Source organism: Mastigoproctus giganteus, chromosome 3 (assembly GCF_048544385.1).
Source record: "Mastigoproctus giganteus isolate SK-2022 chromosome 3, ASM4854438v1, whole genome shotgun sequence".
Taxonomy (NCBI): Eukaryota; Metazoa; Arthropoda; class Arachnida; order Uropygi; family Thelyphonidae; genus Mastigoproctus; species Mastigoproctus giganteus.
Window position 1 is genome coordinate 9,873,152 of NC_143577.1, and position 20,050 is coordinate 9,893,201.

The window sequence follows — 20,050 nt, forward strand, 5'->3', positions numbered from 1 at the left end:
GTTAGTTGCCATTACCTCTTTAGCTGCTTTGTGATATCCAGATCTGGGGGGGGGGGGGAATTGACCTATAATCTAATGATAATCTCCTAATTTTGTTTCACCAACATGCTACCTTTCTCAATATATAACTGAAATACACCATGCACTGCTGGAACTTTTTTTATCCCCAGCCCTGGTTCTGATAAATATTTCTCTGAACTACTACATCACTTATTTTACAACAATTAAATCTATCATCATTGCTCCCTGACCTCATTCAAATGTGCATTCAATTGCAAAAATTGAAAATTGGATATTTGTCTTCACCATGTCCATCTGTATCTTAACCATTTTTTTTTTTTTTTTTTTCTTTCTTTGTACAATTAATCCTGCCATCTCTCTTGTCATTCATTTTGGTATATTTTGCAACAATTTCTTCATCGAAATGAAAGATATCTAATAGGATATATATATATGAAATCTTTCCAATGTTGCATTTGTATAGAACATATACAATTGTAATCCCAATTAATTGAATCCAAGGAATATCTTAATCCATTATTATCCCCACCCCCCTTGAAACCAATGCCTGCACCTTTTCCTTTGACCACTGGTATACAGTATGGTCACTACCAGTTCCTGCACTGTGTTATTTTTGATAGAATTTGGAATCCTGTCATCTCTCTTGTCAAAGATATTTGTGTCTCATATTATCTCTGACATATTAGTGTACTGTAAGTCTATGACTGAAATCATTGAGTAGCAGTACATGCAAGATACTCACATTTGCTTACTCATTCATGATGCCTAAATAGATTTTGCTCACACTCCTTACATTTGTCAGTCAATGAACAGACTCCAACAATCATCTTTCCTTTACTGTTAGTCATCACACACACTCAACATCCACCCAGGCTTACATAAGACTATGAATGATCTAGTTTCTGTCACAGGCCAAACAACTGCAAGGTAAGATTGTGGTGGCCATTCCACTGGTCCTTTACTTTTCAATCCAACATTGATGGAAACATTCATTTGGCCATTCTCTGATTGCATAGCTGTTGAATGGTCAGATCTTACTGGAACATTCTGAATATTCATACTGCTCATTAAGAATGCTTGGAAAAAACTTCATTCTGCAACAAAAGAAGATACACTTTTCCTGTCAACTGAGTTTATGTTTTTGAAGAGGAATGGGCCAATTATCAGTCCTTCAAGATGCATGATATTTTTGACAAAATAAAGAATTATTGCAGAGAGAGAGAGAGAGAGAGAGAGAGAGAGAGAGAGAGAGAGAGAAAGAATTAAAAAGTTTTAATATTCAGGAATCAACATTAGTTTTTGGTTTTACTGCTTTAATGCAAAGAGCATTTTACTATTCTTATACTGAGAAAAGATGATTTTACAATCTTATTTAGTGAAGTATATTATCACTTAGGAAGGATAATAAGTCATTTGTGTTGTGGTTTTAACTAAATTATAAAAGTTAATGAGAAGTAATTTAATATTTCCAACAGAATGAAATGCTGAAACTTGTTAAGTGACACTAACAGCTGACCACTATGGAGAGGGGAGAGAGGGGAAAAAAAAAAAAAAAGGGTTTAAATATAATTAAAGTTCTGATATGCCATTTCTACAGCATTTTAAAGTTATACTAAAAGAAATAAGTATGGTTTTGAATCCGCAATTATTTTTTCATATGCACCTTAAAGACAAAAACTTTGTAATACTAACTGCATGTCATTTTGGAACATAAGAAACTTTTTGATTTTGTTAATGTCAAATTGAAAACACATTTCATTCATTTTTGTACTACCAAAAATGATTGGGGAGGAGGGGGGGAAGGTTATTTTCTTATATTTTTTAATCATTATAAGTTCCTTAATCTAAAATACAGCATATGATAACCTGATTCATTAACTAAAGAATAATTGTTTCAATTTAAAGGAGTATTGCTCAATTAATCTTCTCAAACTTAAAATTTATCATTTCAAACCAGTGGGGGGGGGAGAGATTTTTTTTTTTGATTTGGTAGTTGTTGGCGCATCGGCTTCTGTGGCCATATTGCACCTCGAGAGAGAGAGAGAGAGAGAGAGAGAGAGAGAGAGAGAGAGAGAGAGAGAGAGAGGTTGAGAACCCCAATATGGCAATATATAAACAACTGTTTTATTTTGTGTATGCTTGAAGGGAAATTACAAATACAGCAGACTCTCGATTTATCGGGATCAGTTTAACCGGGACACTTCGAGGCTCCAAATAAAAAAAACCCCAAAATAGGTATAAACAGATGTTTTGCAAGTCGTAAATAAGCGACAAGCAGGGAGTTATGGAATATTATCTTGCAATCCCCACGCTTAAAAAAAAAAAAAAATGTTTAGTTTGTTTTAGTGTGTTGCTTCGATTGTTCTTGTTTCGTCATACTGCAAAGAGAAAAATTTTGTTTCATTATTTATGTCAGGGATAACAGAAAAAAATTTTTTTGTTTAGAAATCGTGAAAATGATGGGTAAATGCAAACGAGTTGCGTTTTCAGTTAAACAAAAACTTGAAATTATTCAAGAGTTTTAAAATGGTGCATCTGTTAAATCTCTAAAGAACCAGTATAATTTTGGTGACCAAACCACACACGACATTGTAAAAAATAAAGGGAAGCATTGTATTGAACACGTGAGTAGTGCGTGGTAAGTTTTTTATCTATAGGCATATTTTTTACCTAGGTTGCTGAACATTTTTGGATATACTGTACTGTAGTAAGTACCCCACTTACGTAACTTCAAACTTACGTTAATTTTTTTTTTCTTTTTTAGGATTGTAAAATTTAAAACAGAATAATAAGCAATCAATAAAGACGATCACGGTACACAGGATTTGGAGTCACAAGCTTAAAACTAGGAATGAAGAAAAGATTTTTAAAATTTATTTGGGTTTTTTTTTTTATATGGTTGAAGATTTCAGTGAAGGGGACACACATTTCACCATAATAACATAAAATCCCACAAAATTCCAGCCATCGGTATTATTGCAAATGCAATACGATCGAGTTGCTATCCTTTTATAATGGATTACAGTAACAGAAAAGCCCAATAACCCGAAAAGTGCAAATTGTTTTACCTCCAGAAAGGCGTTTTAGTAAAATGTGAGCTCGCGTGGGGTGATAATAGTGAGTTTGCCTTAACCCTGTGAAATTCTTTACATAAAATTTCATTTTGACCGTTATCATGGTGCCGACTAAGAGAATAAGTGACAACGGTACTAGCAAATCTATCAAAAAAAGGAAAGCAATCGATTCGGATCAGAAAATTAAAATAAGGATGTTTGAAAACGGTCAAACATGAACAAGTATTGTGCGGAATTTAGATTAGTCAGTGTCAACAGTAAACACAATAATAAAGGAAAAAGACAGAATACGAGAAGCAGTGAAGGGATTGGCACCAATGGAGTCAACTATGATAACCAAGGCTACGAAACACATACGTTTTTACTGTACAATTTCTTCCTTTAATGTTTTCTTTTCTTATGTGCCACTCCAGCAACTTCACTGCTGTTAACTGAACTAATTAAAAATATATAACTATTCTGAGGATATTATGTGGTTTTTGTAATTTTGGCATATCATGGATATAGGAGCAATATTTAATTTGTCATTCCCTAGTTACGTAAAACTCGACTTATGTAAGAAGTCCTGTAACGTATGTCGGGGACTTACAGTATTTTTGGATTAACCGGGAAATCGATTATCCGGGATTTTTATTTTACCATCTATCCCAGAAAATCGAGAGTCTACTGTACTTATATTACTATTCAGGTGATACAAATATTTGTAATAAGAGTGCATCAGGTATTATAAATCTTTTAAAGTTAAACATTTCAAAAGCAAGTTTGTCATTGCTTATATTTTCTACTAACCCATCGCCTTCTTTCAGAAGTAAAAGTGAACAATAAACATATTAAACTTGTGCTTGGATGTAATTATACATAGGTATGTTGTAAAGGAAATCTGAAGGGGAACTGTTACATTATTTTTCAGCTTTTATCTGAATAAAGTTTTTTGAACTCTGAACACAAACACAACTACATACACTCTTGACAAGATGGTTCTGTTTGTTTGTTATTTGGTTTTTTTTTTTAGGAGCATCAGCAACTAAGGCCATATTGCTCCAAGATATGCGGTGGTCATTCCCTGACCTTTCCGCATCCTCCGTATTTGGTGGTGACGGGCTCGAACCCCGGTCTAATCAAGAAGCGTGTGCTACGCACTGCTGCTCCTTCCCACCTGGCTACGGAGGCGCCTCAAGATGGTTCTATCTTCTAACTTCTCGACTAATGTTCATATTGCTAAACGTTCAGTTCTTTCTTCAACTCTTTTCTTCATGTACATTAATGGGTTAGTACAGTTCTGCTGAGTGGAAACTCTACACATAGTTTTGCTGATGACGGCACACTACAGTCCACCTCCCACTTTGAGAAACCTTGCTCTTCACAAACAGCTTCAACTTCTTAAAATTCACCACCAATTACTGAAATGCCAAAGTATTCTTCAATGGGACACACAAAATTTAGTTAACTACAATCCTTCTAAACTGTATAATTTCTTGGAAAAAAATAGGCTGTTGCTTCCAGGCACATCTTTCATAACAATGAAATTTATACACAAGATCACTATCCTTACTGGGTTTATCTTGATTTCTAATCTCTCCTACCATAAGAACATCACAAATATTATATCCTCGTATCAAAAAACCGGATTTTCTTTTTTGCCCTCATCGATATTTTTGTTCCAAACAGCTACTGACTTCATTCAAATCTCACATCCGTGCTATAGTGAAATACTGTTCACACATCTTGGGTGGTGTCCCCAAAACACTCTCACCCCCCCCCTTAATTCCAAACAAGAAAGGTATAAGAACCTATAATTCTTTAGTACTGTGTATGGGCTGAAGGCTGAGAAGACAGAAGACACTTGTTGACAACAGACTTGAATTTCTGTAGGTGTGATTTTCCTTCACAAGAAAAATCACACTTACAGATTCACAAGTACTATTCAAAAATCATACCTACAAAAATTCAAGTCTATTGTCAACAAGTATTTTCTGTCTCCTCAGCCTTCAGCCCATACATGTTACTAAAGAATTACATCCTCTCACTTCCGTTTATTTAATGCAATCAGTCTTAAAACTCAAAAAGAAAACAGGAAACAAATGGTATAACTTATGGTTTCAGACTTAAGTAACATCCTGCACAAGTAACAGTTATGCAAATTAAGAATATCCATTGTCTATATCTACAAGAATTTCTTACCGGTAATCATTCCAGATGTCATGACAAGTGGAGCCAAGCAAACAGGGATTGTTTTCACATGGTCTGTCACTAACCTCGCCTTCCATTACTTCGTTAGACAGATCAACTGGCTGCAGTGAAGATGGCATTCCTGGAGCATTTGTTACATTCAATGGAAAGAATGCTACAATTTTTTTGTTAATCTAGAAGTATTAAAAAATCTATCAGTATAGGATTACATTATTATATGGGGCTATTAATTTACTATGCAACTAATCAATAATGAGTAAAGTACTTATGGCCATAGATGCCATTAGATAGATAAATGCATTTACAGTCTAGGTGGCTGAGGCCAGAAGAGTTTAAAATTACATGGTAACTGTTTTACTGTAGCAGACATAAACAGTGCAACAGCTAAAACAGGCTGTGCACATTTTGTGGTAGCATATGGGCGTGATTTCGCAATGCACAAATTTGCACCTATGAACAGTATCCCAAGACAACAGTCAGTAACTAATCAATAGTATGTATCGAAGTACTTATGGCAACAGAATATATGAAGCAACATGACGGTTATGCCATTAGATATGGCATGAGATATTTTTAGATTGGCAGAAGGCAGTTTCACTGTGAAAGCAGTAATATTTGAGGGTCAGTACAGCAATTATTAGTGTATGGGTTTTTGCCAAGAAGAACAAGTTTATTTTATCACCACCAGACTTTTAATGCACTCAAGAATAAGGTATACTTAATGGAGTAACTATAGGAATAAACTACTCACATATTCTGGATGAATTGAAGCAAATCACACTGAGAACTGTACTGATGTTGTTGATGAACATATTCTTTGTAAAGTTGCAAGAAACACTAATAAGTGAATGCATGTCTGTCTGTCTGTCTGTCTGTCCAAACAAAGTGTACACTTTCAGAACTTTTCAGTAAGATTTTTAATCAAATCTGTATCTGTTTTTCATAAAATTTTATAGTATTGCTTGTTCAGTTACATTTTAATTGGATAACCCTGAATAATCAAGAGAGCATTAAAGAAATGTTTTCTTCACTAGAATTATAAAATGTTTTGAATAGTTTAAAAATTAGTATGAAAACTACAGTAATGTTATGTTTATACTCTGGCATGATCACTAGGTCAGAGGAATTTACAATTAATTTAATTATTTTGAGAGCGAATGCCATTGTTAACTATATTTAGCAGTCATGCAAGGTTGAACCACAGTCCATCAAACATGCAGGCTAATGCACCTTTGTGGTTAACCACTTAACTAGACAGGTCTAGCCACTCAGTTCACAAGCAATATGCATTCTTGAATAATGCTTAAAGAGCAGTCTTGCAAAATTCTGTTTCCATTAGAAAATATAATAATTTTTTTTAGAACGAGAGAATGTAGTAATGACAGCAGACTTTGTTGGCTTGCTAGTTATGATACTAAGGGTCTCATAACTGGAGGGTCTCATCTAGTTCTGTTGTGTTACCCATCACAATTTTGATTATTCATTTTTATTGTGGGCCATTGTTGTATGGATTTTCAGTAGTAAAAACATCAGCCTACACACTTACAAAATAAGAATAAGTTCAGATAGTATATCACTGAATGCTATAAGTCAGTCTAGTGGTCTCCAAGACAATTACACTGAATAAAAGCCATATTTGTGACAGCCTAAAAGTCTGTGTTCTGTGATCTGAGAGTATGGAAAAAGTTTATGGGCCTTTTTTTTTTTCATGAAAAACTCACTGGGTTGTTTTATCTCAATATGCTTGAGAATTTTCTGATATTAAAAATCAGTGCTGATGACTAAAATGGATGACTATTCTTCAAACAAGATGGCACTTAACCTCATTATCATCATCAAGAAGTGATAGCATGCCTGGTTCAGCACTTCCAAGGAAGATGGACTGGTGTTTGGGTCTCATTCATTGGCCTCCACGATTGCCAAACTTAGTGTCAATGGATTTCTATCTTTGGGATTTCAGGAAAGATGATGTCTATCAACCACCATTACCAAGGAATGTGGTTGAACTGAAGGACAGAAGTGCTGCTGCATAAAAGTAACTGCTGAAACACTGCATCAAATGTGGGAGGAACTCTATTTGTGATAGGATGTTTGTTGAATAATTTCTGGTGCTCATATTGAAAATCTGTAGCTAAACTTATCAAAACTTTAGCTGTTCTCTTTAACTATGTTCTAAAATTATGGTGCCTAAAATATATAAATTTGTTAAGCCACTTTGTAATAACTCTGAAATTCCCCTGAAAGACGAAATCTATGCCACAAACTATAAAAGCATTCTGGTGATTTTTGACTCCAGTGTATTCAATGTTATAGCAATCAAAAGATTTTATCACTGCCAATATTGTACCTGGAAGGCAGAGGATATCAAGCAGAACTGGATGCAAGTATTTTCATGGAAAACATTTAAAAAACGCTGGGGTACTTTTCTACCTCATGAACAGGCTGATGTGAAATTTGTTATTCCTCAGTGAAAGTGCTAACTGAAGAACCTAAAACAACAATAAAGCAATAAACACTTTCAGCTGCCCCTTTTATTTCCAAGCTTCCTCTTCTATTTCCAGTCAGAGCTAAGACTACAGTTTATATATATATATTTTTAACAAATATGACAATTAGGTGTGAAAATGTAGGTGTAAGTTACATATGAAGCCAAAAGCTAAAAGGATAGCAGAAATATGAGAAGATGTAAGTGTGAAAAGGTAAAAAGAATGTGAATATCCTATAAGTTATGATGAATTAGGTGAAACTATAAGACTGAAATTGTAAAGCCAATTAGACAGGAGTGACCTGTAAAGTAATACAGGTCACTCCTTTAAATCTGTCATATCTAATTCATTTTATTATTTTTTCTTTCCACTACTACTCCAGGTTTTAACCCATCATATCCTATATATATAGAATAGAAGTAATAGGTACGGGAGTTGTAATAAGAGAAATATATGATGGAATATTCATATATTCCTCTTATATATCCCTATATTCCCTATATAATTTCTCCACCTCTGTCGGGTCAGCCATGATATATACTTTAGCATTACGATTAACCTGACTTCAGAACAGCAACAATAAACTAAAAGCCTGGTATCTTTTTACCATGTGCTACGTATATTTCATGTTAGAAACAGAGGCTTTACTTTTTGCTGCATTTCCATTGATTTTGATGGCTGGCCCTTGTTAACGATGTTGAAATCAACAGAAGTACAGCACTAAGTACTTATAATATAATATTTTTGACTTTTTGTTGCAGGTTAGAATTGTGTTATTTTATGACTGCTATTCTATGTTATCTAATCCATTGGTTGATTACACTACCTGCTGTTCTCTCCACACTAAAAGCATAACCTATTATATATATATATATATATAGTCTAACTTGGTTATAATGAGCACGGAGATAACAAGATCACGGCTGTAATGAGCAAAAAGCCATAATGATTTTAATTTACACTTATTCCCATACAATCACTCACTGTTATAACGAGCTTACTACATGGATATACCGTACAAATTTTGGTAACTATGCAAACATTCTTAATTGCTCGGGTAGTCGAAAAAACCAATTCTTGGAACAGACAAAAATGAAAATGCCGACTTAGCTTTTATGATCACCCACATCAGATTAGTGGCAGGTTTATTATCATGTCCTTTCAGGTATCAGGGCTATACAATAGTGCACTGGCGTTCTGCTTGTTGCATTACCCTATTTACAGATTGTCTTGCATTCACCAAACCATAAATTTATTTTGGGACTTCTAAGAATTTTGGAAACAGGACATAATTTTGTATGCAGATCACTTTACCATCATTTTAAAGTAAATTCAGCTAGAAAAGAACTCTTCCTTTGGAAACATATCTACTAACAAAAGAAAGTGTCTTCTCAATTTGTGAAAAAGTCGGAATTATTCACGAGTTAGAATGTGGTGCAAAAATTGTTGAAGTGTGTAAAAAAATTTTCTTTGTCTTCTTCAACAGTATCGATATTGTGGAAGAATAAACAAATTGGCACTGGAAAAGAACATAACCGAAAAAAAAAAAAAAAAAAAAATTAGAAAGTGCAGGGTTACAAATGTTGATGAAGCATTGCTTCAATGGTTCACTATACAAAGAAGTGATGGATTTTCAACAGATGGTTCGATCTTGAAGGCTGGAGCAGAAAAATTTGCTGAACAATTTGGATGTGACGATTTTGTATGTAACAATGGCTGGCTGGATTGATTTAAAAACCGAATACAAGCATATTAATACAAATAATATGTAGGCATATACTTGTATATTTTTTTTCTCTCTAATGTTTCTTAGTTTTTTTTGAATATCTTTTTATCAAGTTATTGAGAATTTAGAAAAAAAAAAAATAGGAGGTAGATTTAACTCATCACTGATATAGTGAGTAATGGTTATAACAAGGAAATTTTTTCGGCCCCTTGATGCTTGTTATAACAAAGTTCGACTGCATTTGGTTATTTTATTTATTTGGTTTTTTTTTTTTTTTTTTTAGGAGCATTAGCAACTAAGGCCATACTGCTCCGGGATATGCAGTGGTCATTCCCTGACGTTTCCGCATCCTCCGTGGTGACGGGCTTGAACCCCGGTCTAATCAAGTTCGATTGCATATGAAAATTCAAAACACAAAAAGTATTAGAACGTACAGTACTTAATACTATGTATGGTTGAAGGCTGAGAATACAGAAGATATATACATTGTTCACATTAGATTTGAATTTCCAAAACCGCGATTTTAGGGAAATACACAAGAAGGAAGGTTATTCCAAAAAAAAAAAAAAAAAAAAAAAAAAAAACAAGCAGAAGGGATAAACTAGGAAGAGGAAAAGTTGGTTCTGTGGGTTCGAAGTTGGAGAGTAAATGGATGCTGACTGCTTCCAACACATGTTCAGAGTGGTTTGAAGAGAGTGGGGAATTACAGATGCCAATTCAGAAAAACAGTGCTCATGAAAGTACACAAAGAAAAGGCATGCAGCAGAAACTGAACATCTATGAGAAAGAGACTGGAGACTTTGTAAGAGATGGGTCACCAATTAACCTGACTGATTTCTTTTGAATGAAGTCAAGAAACTTGGTTTTAGGGGCACCACCCCAGATGTGCAAAAAATATATTTCGTAGTAGCGCAGATTTGAAATTTGTATGGAGTGAGTAGCTCTTTAGAAGAAAACTTTTTTTTTGATGCAGAGGAAACATTTGTGATATGCGCTTATGCCAAGAGATTATAAGTCAGGTCAATCCCTAATATAATAATGTGATCTTGTCTAGGAGTCTGAGTGTCATTGAAAATGAACGTAGCAACATTTTTTTTTTTTTTTTTTTTTTGTGAGAATAAGACAGAACTGAGTTTTAGGACTGAAGGTAATTACGTTTTCTTTGTTACATTGTAAAATTATGAGAATTACATGGAGCTCAGCATCAGGGAACTGACAATGGATATTCAAGAAGTTGAGAATGTTTGTGCAAGTCAAGTTTTCTCATACTGGAAGGTAGAATGCGGTGTGCTATCACCTGCAAAACTACAGATAAGATTTCCAATCAGTGGGAAAAAGAAATGAACCTTGGTGAAGAGTTAAGTGAAACAGTTAGAAGACAGTCCCATTCACCATCACCCATAGTAAACAGTCAGAGGGAAACTGGATAGCTCAATTACAGTAGGCAGGCCACAAGATGGGAGCCTGTTGAAAGGATCATGCCAAACATGATTAAAAATATTTGAAATGAGAAGAGCAACTGTCTAAGTTTCACCAAATTTGTACAAAGATAATTAAAAGTAAGCCAATATACCACTACACACATGTTTTTTTTTTTTTTTTTTTTTTTTTTGGTTTTTAGGAGCATTAGCAACTAAGGCCATATTGCTCCGGTGCGGTGGTCATTCCCTGACCTTTCCGCATACTCTGTATTTGGTGGTGACGGGCTCGAACCCCGGTCTAATCAAGAAGCGTGTGCTACGCACTGCTGCTCCTTCCCACCTGGCTACGGAGGCGCCTACACACATGTGGATCAACTGACAGAATCCATACTGGCAATTGTTAATCAGATGGAAGGTTTCAGAATAGTTTAAGAGTTGGCAATTGATTGATTTTTCAATTACTTTGGAAAGAGTAGAGGTAAGTGCAATTTGGCAATAATTTTATGGGAGGGATGTCACCCTTTTTATAAAAAGGCTGGATATGAGCAAATTTCCAAGCAGAAGGAAAAACAGCAGTGGAATAAGAAAGTGTAAAAGGACAACACAGAAAAGAGGCAAGTTCAGGAGCAGAAGTTTTAAGAATAAGTTGAGAAATGCCATCAGGACTGGAGCTTTCTTTGCATGAAGAAGGTTCAGAATTCTAACATCCTTCAGTTGGAAGGATGTTAGAATCGAGTGGAGTTGTGTACTAAGTATGAGAGGAGATGGTTTACCAAATTCGATATAATTCTTATATCAGTAAAAACAGGATGCTAGTAATTCAGCATGGTCTTTAGCTGAGAATCATCAGGTAGGGAAATAACAGAAGGTGGGAGTACCAATAGACAGAAACAGGGGCATATTCGGGGGTGGGCAGAGGTGGCATATACTTTCCCCTTAACCAAAAATTTGAAATTAAAGAAAAAGAATGAAGAAGGCGTTCTAAAAAAAAAAAAATATTCAAAAGCCTGGTCGCATTGTCCCACCTTACGATGATACCTGGATAGGAGTTACAGCTAATAGTTTCAGCAAGAGATCGGCCTTCTCGACTACCATTTGGACAAGAAACAAGTCTTCTCTTTTTAGCTTGTTCAAAAGCAAGTTTGGAGTCATTAATAATTGTTTTACAATTGTTAATTATTACAATTGTTTACAATTGAGCTTCAGAGTAGGCAGAAAATCAAGTTGGAGATTTCAATATCAGTAAATTGTGATATACAACATTCTTATCTTGAATAACTCTGGCACATTTATCAGAAAACCAAGGTTTAAATAAGGGATGATATTTTAAGGTGGAATGAAGGATTTCATCCCTACTAATTTCACTGACATGATCTGAGCAAAAATTGACATAAGATTTAAAACAGTAATCCAACCAGGGAAAAGAAGAATAGAAATCTCAGATCATTCCATTTCAAATTTTTGTAATGCCAAACAATAAGGCTGAGAATGGCCATGGGAGAAAGGTTTGTTTGAGAAGAGACCATCACTCAGTTGTGATCTGAGGTGCCTAGAGGACCACTCACCTTGACCATGTACTTAGAAGAGTTGTTAGTGAGAAAGTGATCAAGGTGTTAAGTTTGTGGTTATCGTTATCTGGTATTCAAGCTGTATAAGATCAACAGTAATCACAAATGCCTTGGTATCTCAACAAGCTTGGGTTCATGCAACCTTGGAAAAGAAAAGAAAGCCAGTCTGAGTGATTAGTGGAGTTGGGAGAATGATAGGGGAAACAGATGAATGGGATAGAAAAAGATTTTAAGCCAAAGGAGATCAAAAAGAGAAGATTTCCAATTAGCAAATCTCTGACAGGGAATATCAGAGTGAGCATGTGCACATACCACCTTGAAACCAAAGGAATTGTACAGCAAATAATTAGGAGATGAGGTGAACTGAGATGAGCAGGGGTTGAATCAACTGATAATTGGGTTCCTGTCAGAAAAGGTAGGGGGGGGGCTTGGCAGGCTGTTTGTTTGTTTAGGAATTTATTAGGCATGTTGGCAACTATGGCCATAGTGTGCCAGGCTTGGCAGGTCCACTTACTTTTGATGTCCATTTCCACTTAGTTGTGGAAATGGACATCACTGAGATTGGAACTGAGACCATGCATATTTGTGAAATGAATAAGGAAGTTTTTGGGAAATTCAGACCTTTTGTGCAGATAAGTTTACATAAATAAGCATGTCTTTAAGCTGCTTCAATTATTTGCAAAATATACCTCTTAATAAAACAAAATGTTGTGCTACTTACTCGAAGATCCTTGATAATTCCCTTAAAATGTGTGACATTGTCTAGAGAATAACTAACAACACCTTGAGAATCAGGAAATGCCAAACTTCGTTTTCTTCTAATTCCAGGTATTCCTCCTACATACAACACCTCAACATCTATGCTGTCTGGTGCTACTTCAACTGTATTCATAATGGTATCATTCACTTTTACCATCAGCTGCAAGTTATTTTTCACTATCTGGAAATAATTTGCATGTCATAAGTTAATATGTAAAATATATTTTTAAGATATTATGATACCGATCATTTAGAAACAAAGAGAATCCCTGGCTATAAAATAAAATAAATTCTTCATTTTTAATTTAAACAAAAACTATTTTTTATTACCTGTAAGAAGTAGTAATTTCCATCATCCAGTCTCTTTTTTGTCTGTACAATAACTGGAATATCTGCCAGAGTTAGTTTTAGAACTATCTGCAAATAGCCATCTTCCAATCTTACAATTAAGAAGGAATTTCCATTTATTGTGCCTTCATAACTCTGCGAATGCTGGAAACTAGAACCTAAGTAGAGAATGAGACCACCTGCTTCACGTGTTCGAACGAAAAAACTAATATCAAGATCTGACGCTTGTAGCAAACTTCTGTCTTCTGGTGAAAATATTAAACTTGCCCAAGTAGTTGAATTTTTGTATCCAAAAGTAGCAGGAGAAAAACCTAAATAGAAAAAATATATATATTTTTAAATTATTAATAATTAATAAAATAAGATTATTCCTCTCTTTTCTCATTATATGATTTTCAACTTTTCTCAGAAAAAGAAAATTTTTATGCACTACAGTAAACCGCTATCTTACAAATAAAGTGACATGGCATGGACCTAACTAATAAAGTGGCCACTCACTGTATATGAAATTACAAAAAGTTGCTATTTAGAAAATTCTCAAACAAGTTACAAAAGCTACACATGCCTATGTTTTGAAAGGGCGATCATTACTATTAAGATGGAAATACAGAATAAATACAAAATACAGAGTTCTTTTCTATATACGTCTAATGTACACAATGTTTAGACTGTTATACGGATATTCAGCAGAAGTTGTATGTGTACACACACACACACACACACACACACACACACACACACACACACACACACACACACACACACACACACACAAAACAATATTTAGTTGTTGCAGAAGGAAAACCTGGCTACATGAGAAATTGTTATCATTAAATGTAGTAATATATGTTACAGAGATATGCCATTTACTTTGTCACTGAATGTAATAGATTTAAAGATATGTAATCAAAATATCTATGAATGATTCATGTTTAATTCTTTGGAAAGGATATTATTTATCTGTTAGGCGAAATCTTTCGATATATAGTTCATGTTTATTACGAATTAAAATTTTTGCCCTAATAAATTAAGTGAAGTATTCTAAAAAACTTTCAAAGCACTTACTGAACTGGCAGGTTTCTCCAAAAAATGGCCTGAAGCATGTACAAAGATAATTCACCCACAAGTCTTGGCAGAGACCACCATTTGAACAAGGATTCGGAAAGCACTGATCTTCTCTCAAGCATCCCACTGTGATATTTCTTATTAGCTGGCTATTTGGTTCAGGAATCATCATAATATCATTCACTTTAACCTCTTGAATGCATCCTGTGAAATTTGGAATTTCAGTAGGTAAGTAATGTCTAGCTGAAGAGTAGAAGTTGGAAATATGGCCAAGTTGGGAGGAGAAACTAAGAGACTGTAATGATACCACAGCTTTGCTGACCATTCCAGAAGTATTCAATGAGACTAAATGAGGGGTGAAAGAAACTGCCACATCTTTCCAGCTAGAATCGTTAAGACCATAAACAGCCGAAAGTAGTTCAGCAATTTGTCCAGAGTCATTAAATATATTGAGATGGATTTTTCCATTTAATATATAAAGAAAATAAGTTAAGGAAGGATGACTAACAAATCCTTGGGCAAGAAGTCCACTTGGCAGAGTTGTTCTGAATTGCATTTGAAGGTTAAAAATATCACTAACAGGTACAGAAGAGAGCTGCCACATCCCAATTCCATAAAATGATGCCGTAGTGATTATATCACAAAGTTCCCCAAAAAAGCCTTTGGGACATATGCAGTGGTACTTGTGAAGTCCATCATCTGTCAGATATGGTGTACAAGTGGCTCCATTCTCACACTGATTATTATTACATCCAATCAAAAGAATGCTGCAATTCTTGCCACCATAATGAGATGGGCAATTACAGCTGTAATCAGCAATAAGATCTTCACAAGTAGCTTCATTTTCACATGGGCCATATTTCTCACATTCGTTAATCTCTTCTGAACAAGTTTTTCCTTCATAGCCAAGTAAGCAGTCACACACATATTCATTGATGCCATCAACACATTCTCCATGAACACACAAGTTATTTTCACAATCATTAATGTTGACCTCACAGTCTTTACCAGTAAACCCTTCTGGACAGAGACACAAGTAACCTCCTGCAGCATCATATGAAAAATAGGGAAATAAACCCATATAGTTGATTTCATAGAGGGTAGCATTAGATTTTTCAAGACAATTTCCACCATTCTGACATGGGGCAACTTGGCATTCTGGTGTGTCAATTTCACAGTTTTTACTCTCGTAGCCCATGAAACAGTGACAAGAATAATCTTTAATTAAGTCTTCACATACTGCTCCATGCTGACAAGGGCTGGATTCACAGTCATTAATATTTATTTCACAATTGACACCCATAAATCCTGTATCAGTGCAATTGCATATATACCTGGAAATATATAGAATAACAATTAGGAGGATAACATTAAATCATTTAAATCAACAAAAATCAAAAGTGAAAATAAAACAAATTCATCTCAGGAAATTTACAAAAATCAAAGAGAAAAAATATTAAATTATCTAAGCCTCAATTAGTATATATGAATAAACAAAATAAAAATTAATGAATAATTAAAAATTAATTTAATTCTGTGAAATTACAAACCTCATTTAATTTTAGTGTATAAATAATTTAAGTTATCTCTGTCCATTATTTGCATACTGTACTGTAGTAATGCAATTTATTTCCTTTAAGGTATTTATTACTATCAATGTGCATGCTAATGTTTTAAAATAAAATTTTAAAATATATGGCACTATTAGATATAATTTTTTTTAAAATACTAGAAGAGAATAAAATAAAATAAAAAAGTATTATGGTAGAGAGAGAGAGAGCAATGCTTTTCAACCATTTTCAGGCTGTGAAACTCCTTTACACTCCAATAGATTTATAAAACAGTATGGATATATATTTTCAAAAAAAGTAACAAAAAGTTATAAAAAAAATAATTTTATATTTCTGAAGTAATTTTTATACAATCACAATATCATAAGGATCAATGAATGTTCATATCATGTTGACTATTACTGTATTATAAATGTATGAAAAACAGATTATTCATTTCTGCCAAATAGCCGTTAATCACTGGGATCCAGGGTAAGAGTTGCCAGTTGGAATTTCACAAGTCAAAGAGACATTTTCATGAATGGTGAGTTAACATTTTCAAAATGTTAACTCACCATTCATAATCTAATATCATATAATAACACACTTATCCCTTCCTTGCAATATTTCCCTCAGTAATCCAGCCTGTTAAAGACAAAATTTTTTGAGTACCTAGGAATACAGATGACTTGACTACAAGTAGTCTTGTAGTCAAGACTACTTGTAGTCATCGCAAAAATTCAAACTATGCTATACAAAGCAAAAATATTGTTTTATATATATATATATATATATATATATATATAAAATTGGGATAAATGTAAAAGTTACGCCAGATCAGATTAATGCCATCAATAATAGATTGAACACTACATCAGTCTGTAATCTAGTTATTATAGTAAAAGTATAATATGTTCTATATAGATGCTGAATATGTATATGAACATAACAGTATACAGTGGGCCATAACGCCATACCCTGGAAATAAACATATAATTGGTAATAATATATAAATATATAATACAGTAATGATTATGAAGCTAATTATTGATATATAGATACATTGAAAGGAACTTTTTCGAGGGCTAACCCCTTTCAATATATCCCACCAATAATTAACAAAGCTATCTGTTTCTGATTGCTATTTGCCTGTTTAACTAAGTCCAATTCTTAAACTTAAACATAAAGGCTAATTTGGTTATAATTTAAATTTAGCAGCAAACAGGCATGATAACAGCTAGCCCCACAGAAAACTTCGAAACGAATATATAGAAAATAGAGGGCCAACCATAATTTTCAATTTGCTTTATATTTATACAAAAGAAAGCTATTGCTGACATAAGGAGAAAGGAAGTAGGGATAAGTATAGTAATAGTACCTCAATTTCCCTCTAATTGTTCTAATAGATCTTGAGGTATGAAAAATTAGGGTTAGATAGTAAAAGGTGAAAAGTAAAGAAAACAGCTTTATATAATTGTACTTAGGATATATACCGGGAGCATAACTGCCCCACCCTTTAGTAAGGGATCTTGGTATGTCTACAAGAGGACACCAGTTGGTGTTTAACAGATAAAGATAATGATGAATTAAAGAATATGGAATAATAAGGAAACAAAGGAATGGCTAATTCCAAATACTAACTGATTTTATAATAAATTATAGCCAATCTTTACAGATCATTTAAATAAAACCTATTACTACCAAATAGCACATGTTCTATGCTGAACAGATAATTAAGAATAGAAAATTTAGAATAACCAATTTTATCAATAAATAAAATATATTACTTCATGTAGGAATAGTTATGCCAAACTCCCACATCAAAAACTGGAAGCACTACTAAATATCATATTAAGCAATATAGGTACGTCTAGAATAATTCTTAAAAAAAGTCCAATATTAGAATATTTAAATAATAATGCCAATACTATAGAACATATAAATCCTTCAACTTTAAAAACCTATTTACTAGTAATTCACATAACAGCTTAAAATCTGTATTTAATTATTATTATAAAGAATATACCATTTCTGTTGGCATTACCATGCCAACAGAAATTTTGGGATGATTTAATTAACTTATGTTTGTTCAAAAGTTACATTTTTAACGGAAAAAGTATATATAAACAATATACAGGTATAGCAATGGGGCTTGTAGCTCAAGTCTAGTCGCTAACCTCTATTTGCATCATTTTGAACTAAACTTAAATAAAAACCTAATACTTTACAGATACATAGATGATCTAATAGAGATAAAAGAACCCAACTTTCTTATAGATGCAGGTAACGCTACCCTCCAGATTTAGAGATAGAATATATGAATAAGCATAAGTAAAATAATAAGAGGAGTTTACCTCAATATAGTACGTAGAACACTTCCGTATGATACTCTCCAGAAATTAAAACGAAAAAAAAAAAAAACCGAAAACTCACATTAGAGTAAAAAATAAATAATTACAAACCAATTTAACGCAATTAAAAATACTAACGAAAATATTCAAAACGATTTTTCTTCCTGAAGCTGACAACACTTTTCAACCGTATGTCGTGATCACAGGAAAGAAAATTACCGAATAGGATTGAACCTGAAACTTAAATAGTGATTATTTGTCTTCGCACATGCGCGTAAAGGTCCATGCATCAGAGATCAAATATGGCCGCCGAACATTAACAGAACTCTCGTGTAATTTAATTTCTACAGTTTCTGCAATTAATAGTCGTGTATAATTACGTTGAACTAAGTATTTTGGCTTTGTTAAATAAAAAAGTATGTTTTTCGTTAATGGCATGAAAGGCTAATTCCGACACTGCTGAACATGAAGCACGAACTGAGGCTTCATGTTGATTTACATGAATATTTAGAGAAAATCGCGTCGAACCCTGGTAAGACGAGTTGCAATCACCGCAAGAAATGTTATATATCAGATCATTAATTTGTGTTGCGAACGTGGAAAGAACAGAGCGATTGTTCAGTATAGTGTGTAATTTCCATATTGGCCTGGCCACAATTTTAAATTCGGTATCTTTAAAGAATCTATTAAGCTGTTTGTGCCACTGTTCAACACATGTGTCAGAAATAAAGTATTTTTTGATATTACTATTGTTGGTTGGTGTAGTATTTTGTATCCTATCCTTAGCCTGCACCCTAATTCAGTTTATTGTGGCAAGGGGATAACCTCTGTTTAAGAACCTGCTAGTTAATATTTGTATTTCTGAGCCCAAAGCAGATTCCATCGTTGAATATTTATAGGCATTTAGAAATTGATTAAAGATAATCGATCTTTTGTAGGTTTTCGATAGATGACTTTGTATCCGTATCCTCCCTTTCCAATGTAAATTTGAGTCTAGAATGAATATTATTAAATGAATGTAAAATGTCTTGGATAGTACTACTATCAGTAATAACTAGTCTAAATACCTCCCATAGTATGTGATACGGGGTCGAAAAGGTTTCAAATGTATATGCTCAATCGCTGAGAGATAGATCTCTGACATTAAGCCACTCAGGCTCAAACCCATTGGCAATCCAAAAATTTGTTTGTACACCTTGTCTCGAAAGGTGATATAGTTGGCCTCAAACTAACAGTTTAATTAAGTGAAAAATTTCCTTAATAGGTAGCTTCGTATAATTAATCGGTGTCGAGTTTTTATTTAACATATCCCAAATAATATCTAATGTGTATTCAACGTTTACATTCGTATATAATGAGGTAACATCTAGTGAGAATAAATTGTCTTTGTCACCAAGTCTACAGTCTTTAAGATTATTAAATAATGTATCATAGTTCTTAATCCCAAATTGTATTACCTGTCTAAAGGGTTTTATAATGCTATACGCATGT

The 20,050-nt window shown here is 33.7% G+C and overlaps 1 protein-coding gene across 1 annotated transcript in view; it reads right to left on the minus strand.

Annotated features, from left to right (window-relative positions):
• The window catches only part of LOC150087659 (protein crumbs-like), a 207,835-nt gene that overhangs the window by 28,616 nt on the left and 159,169 nt on the right, over positions 1-20,050 (minus strand). The window contains exons 12-15 of the mRNA XM_090369851.1: positions 14,659-15,992; positions 13,576-13,904; positions 13,208-13,426; positions 5,277-5,458 (exon numbers count right to left, since the gene is read on the minus strand). Of these exons, the coding sequence (XP_090225977.1) occupies positions 5,277-5,458; positions 13,208-13,426; positions 13,576-13,904; positions 14,659-15,992 (2,064 nt within the window). The remainder of the gene's footprint in view (positions 1-5,276; positions 5,459-13,207; positions 13,427-13,575; positions 13,905-14,658; positions 15,993-20,050) is intronic.